Source organism: Chaetura pelagica, unplaced genomic scaffold (genome assembly GCF_000747805.2).
Source record: "Chaetura pelagica isolate M959 unplaced genomic scaffold, ChaPel_1.0 scaffold356, whole genome shotgun sequence".
NCBI classification, from domain to species: Eukaryota; Metazoa; Chordata; class Aves; order Apodiformes; family Apodidae; genus Chaetura; species Chaetura pelagica.
The window spans coordinates 6,973,368-6,977,804 of NW_009953964.1; the positions used below are offsets into that span (position 1 = coordinate 6,973,368).

Consider the following 4,437-nt stretch of genomic DNA (forward strand, 5'->3'; position numbering starts at 1 on the left):
TATCTGCCTTCCTGGGATGTCTGGGAGTCTTGGTCCCTCAGTGGGACCCAGCCCTGCGGGGACAGAGCTTTCCCAGGCAAGGGGAGAGGCCCTAGGGCTTCAGTGCCCCTGGTGTGGGCCTTGCATTGGGGCAAGGCTGGGGTGCTGTCTGTGAAGCCCTGCTGTTGTGGGCAGGTTTTCCTGGTGCCGTGTGTGCTGTGATGAGTGGGTCAGGCTCTGTGGGAGGATGCTAACCCCTCTCTGTTTCTCTCTTTCTAACCCTCTGCCTGCCTGTCTGCTCTGCGCTCTCTCTCTGTCTGTGCCTCGGGGGCTAGGATCGCTGACAAAGCCTTTTACCAGCAGCCGGACGCCGATGTCATTGGCTATGTGTATGTGCCTCTTACAGACCGTACCTGCCCTGCAGGGTCTGGGGGTCCTGGCCCCAGTGCTGGCTGCCCAGCCATGGGGAGGGGGGATGATGGGAGGGACAGGGCTCTGGTGAGGTCGCGGAGGGGGGATGCTGCAGCTGAGGGTCGCCAAGCAGTAGAGGCAATTGGAGCTCCTGGAAATGCCTCTCTGGGGGCTGGTTGAATAGGCAAACCCATGGGAGGGTCTTGTGCCTTTTGGGTGTCAGCTCTGGGGAAGGAGAAGTCTTGGGAGCAGGCAGACAGCCCTGTTGCCCCTGGATGAACTGTATGTTGAGTGAGTGCAGCCAACAGCAGCCTTGAGCATCATTGTCTCTGGATTCTGGAGAATGCTGAGCTCATCGGCTGGAGCAGGGGCACAGGAGGCGGAGACATCAGGGGTTCCCAGACAGAGGGGAGTTTTTCCATGGAAAGGGTTCAGCCAGTGACAACCCTCAACTTCTCCCCAGGGCCTCGGAGGAAGCATTCCTGAAGGAGTCCAAGGAGGAAACCCCAGGCTCTGAGTGGGAGAAGGTGGCCCAGCTCTGTGATTTCAACCCCAAGAGCAGCAAGCAGAGCAAGGATGTCTCGCGGATGCGCTCGGTGCTCATCTCCCTCAAACAGACACCCCTGTCCCGCTAGCTGCTGGCTGGCATTGCCAGGAGCAGGGCAGGGCCAGGCTCTCCCAGCTGGGTGGCTTCCTGTGGCCAACCCAGAGGGCCCTCACCCTACCTGCACCTTCCTCTGGCTGTGCTCCAGTCACTGGTTGTAACTCTCCCCATGGTTTTCCTTTGCTTAAAAGGTTCATCGGTCTCTTTTTACACTTATTTATTACTGTGGCATTTCCCCGGTAGGTGACAGTGGGTGGCAGAGGTGAGTTAGCAGAGGGAGCACCTGGCCTGGGCTCTGTGGGGTGGGTCCTGCCCAAGGGCCTGGCTAAATGAGAGGGGGAACACCCCACTGGCTGTTCCCCACCTCACCCTTGTGCTAGGAATAAACCTGCCTGCAGCTCTTCTGGTGCTGGGCAGCTGCAGGCAAGGCAGCCCTATGTCCTAGCTCCAGGGCAGGGATCCTAGTGGGACCCCAGGCTCTGATCTGCCTTTCTGGTGGGGTTTAGAGCAGAGCTGGCTGTGGGGCTGGGAGGGTGGAGGAACAGCCCTGACTCAGCTCTGCACTGCTGGGTCCTGCAGGGAGCATGACCACAGCATGGTGCTGCTGGGATAGTGGGGAGTAAGGAATGTGAGTTCAGGTACCAGGCTGGGCCAGCACTGCTAGCAGCTGCCCCAAGCCTAGTAGAACTGTCCCCAGCCTAGCTGTGCACCCCAAAAAGCTGGTGGGACTCTGAGTGGCAGTTGCAGTGTCTGTGTCCTATCTGTCTTATGGGGCTACCAGTGCTTGGCAACACTTTTGTGCAGGGCAGTGGGAAAGGGCCACAAGGTGAGTGTGCAGGATGTTTTCTGTCCCTTCACAAGGCAATCAGCAGTTGAGACTGTGGGGCAACAAGCTTCAGAGGTGCTTGGTTCTGCTCTGGTCCTTCCCCTGCTACTAAGAGGAGAGATGGAGGCTGTGTGGTTGCAGGGAAGCAGATAGGAAGGTTCAGCTGCTGTGGGACAAGTTGAGCCCCCAGCTTCCTGACACAGGGGCCTAGAGCAGATTGGGCAGTTCTGGTGCTGGGACTTGTGCAGTCCCTGAACAACCTGCACATCTGTCTGCAGTTGCTCTGTGGCTTCTCTCTGCCCCCCGCTGGATTTGCACACCTAAGGCAGGCTGGGGAGATGCCCCAGGCCCACTCCCCAACCCTGCAACGCACACACTTTCCAACCAGAGCACCAGCTTTCCTCTGCTTGGTGGAGCCAGCATCAGCCCCCCCAGTTTGGAGGCCCAGCCCTGGAGACCCGCAAAACTCCCAGGTGGCAGAGAGGGGTGGGCCAGCATGTACCAGCCTTGAGCTTTGTGCCCCAGCTGCAGCCCACCGTGGGCTTGGGAAGCGCTTGCAGCAGCAGGCTGGGGGACAGGGAGCAAAGGCCACAGAACGTTTGTCCTGGCCCCACAGCAGAGCCCTGCTCAGCTGATGATGCAGAGCTCTCCTGCCCTGCAGGTACAGCTCTACAGGTCAGGAAGGTCACCTGCCCTGCAGCTGCAGCCTCTTGGGGTGACTGGGCACCCCTCGCTCTGGGGTGGAAAGGGAAAATAGGTGTGTAGGGAGTCACTCGGTGTTGGGATTGTCCTTGTCCATAGGGCTGATTGCTCCTCTCTGTCCCCATGTGCTCCAGTATGTGTAGGCAGCTCTGCTGCAGCATGGGATGGATGCCAATGTGGGATACCTTGGGACTGTGCTGCCTGTCTCTGTCTTTCATTGCAGAGCAGCAGAAAGAGCCCCTGGCTGCTTCCTGGGGGCAGGGAGGCCTCCCCTGCTCTGTCCTCCCAGCCTCTGCTTGCAGCTGGGTCCCTGGGTCCCCCCAGCTGCTGTGCACCCTGTGTCAGGCAGGGGCAGCTCCCGGGGAGCCGTGCCCACAGCTGTTCTACATCCCCTTGGCTTTGGTACCTGTCACTGTTCAAAGTACCTGTTACAATAAACAGACATCTCCAACCCTTCAGGGCACTGTCATCTTTCGGCTGCAGAGACACACACGTTTGTGTCTGGGAGAACCCACAGCTACCAACTGGAAAGGAGGGGGCTGCAGGAGAACCACATCCTACAGGATCAAAAACAGGAGCAAGAGGAAGGACCAGAAGGTTTGCACTAGGCTGGGCAGAGGCAGTGGAACTGCAGGGGAGTTGCTCTGCTCTCCTGTGCCCACAGGGAGCTGCAAGCTGCTGCTTGTCCAGACAGGCTGACAGACCTAGCAGCTCCATTTCCTCCCTGCTCTGTGACCCTGACACACAGGAGCAAAGCTCTGTGGCCCACCTAACACCCCTTGTATCATTCAAAAGATCCAACAGCGGGATTTGGAGCTGGTGTTTTGTCACAACACAGGGAGTGCAGCTCCCACTGGGAACAGGGCACTTGTTCAGCAGCTGGTTCCAGCTCTGCAGAAGCAGGGAGCTGTGCAGGAACTTGTCCCAGTAACAGCAGCTGAAGCAGCCGTGTGTCTCAGAGAACACAGGCAGGCCCCGTGTTAGGAATGTGAGTTCCCAAGCTGTTTTCACAGGAAATCACATCTCTTGTGTCCTGCTTTCATCAGCACAACCTTGAGGCAGCTGTGCCTGCTCCCTTTCCTTCCTACATGGTTCACTCTGCCAGTTTCTCAATGCTCTGCAATCCAGTATCAGTCAGAATCTCGCTGCAATTCACTTTATTACTCACTAGTTGCAACCAAACATATTACATATTCTCCACAAACAACTCACCCTCTGCTTATGAACTCTGTCCTGCCAGGATCGAGCCATAAACAGAGCTGTTACCTCCTACATGGGCAGCTCATTCCACAAGTGCTGGTGCACCATCTGACTGAGGCCACATCTCAGTGCAGACCATGACTGTCAGGACACAATTTTAACAGACTGTGACCTGTGACACACCAAGGAGGAACAAGAAGTCTGACAAGTGGAAAGCCTTAGTGAGGGACAGCCTCCGGTGTTGCAGGAGGATAACCTCTCAGGGAATCAAAAAACACCAGGGCCCAGATTTCAGGTTAACCACACAGATGTATTAGCTGCATTTTCAGCACTCTGGAATACAAAGCCTCTCCCTCTAACACCAGCTCCACTCAGACATCACAAGTGTGTCTCAGAAAACTCCATCTGCAGCCAGAATCCACCCTGCCAGCTGGGATATGGGCTGGTGGGCACTGGTCTGCAGCTGCAGCTTCTTTCTTGCATCATTTCACTTCCTAGACTTGAGGGCTGTGACCACCATGCCTCCCAGGAGGGCTGCGAAGGTGAAGCCCTGCGCCAGGATACGCGCCCGCATCATCAGCTGGGACCGACGGATGTTGCCCTTCTTGAAACTGATCAGCCCGTAGGTCAGGACGCCGACGGTGCAGAGGCAGCCTGTGGAGACAGACAGAGACGAGAGGGACATAGGGGTGAGAATGAGGGAGGGGCGGTTCAG

General features: G+C 57.3%; 1 protein-coding gene across 1 annotated transcript in view; it reads left to right on the top strand.

The window, feature by feature from the left end:
- The window catches only part of CLTB (clathrin, light chain B), a 2,926-nt gene extending 1,901 nt beyond the window's left edge, over positions 1–1,025 (top strand). The window contains 2 exon segments of the mRNA XM_010002107.1: positions 315–368; positions 854–1,025. Of these exon segments, the coding sequence (XP_010000409.1) occupies positions 315–368; positions 854–1,025 (226 nt within the window).
- Positions 1,026–4,437: the final 3,412 nt, after the last annotated feature.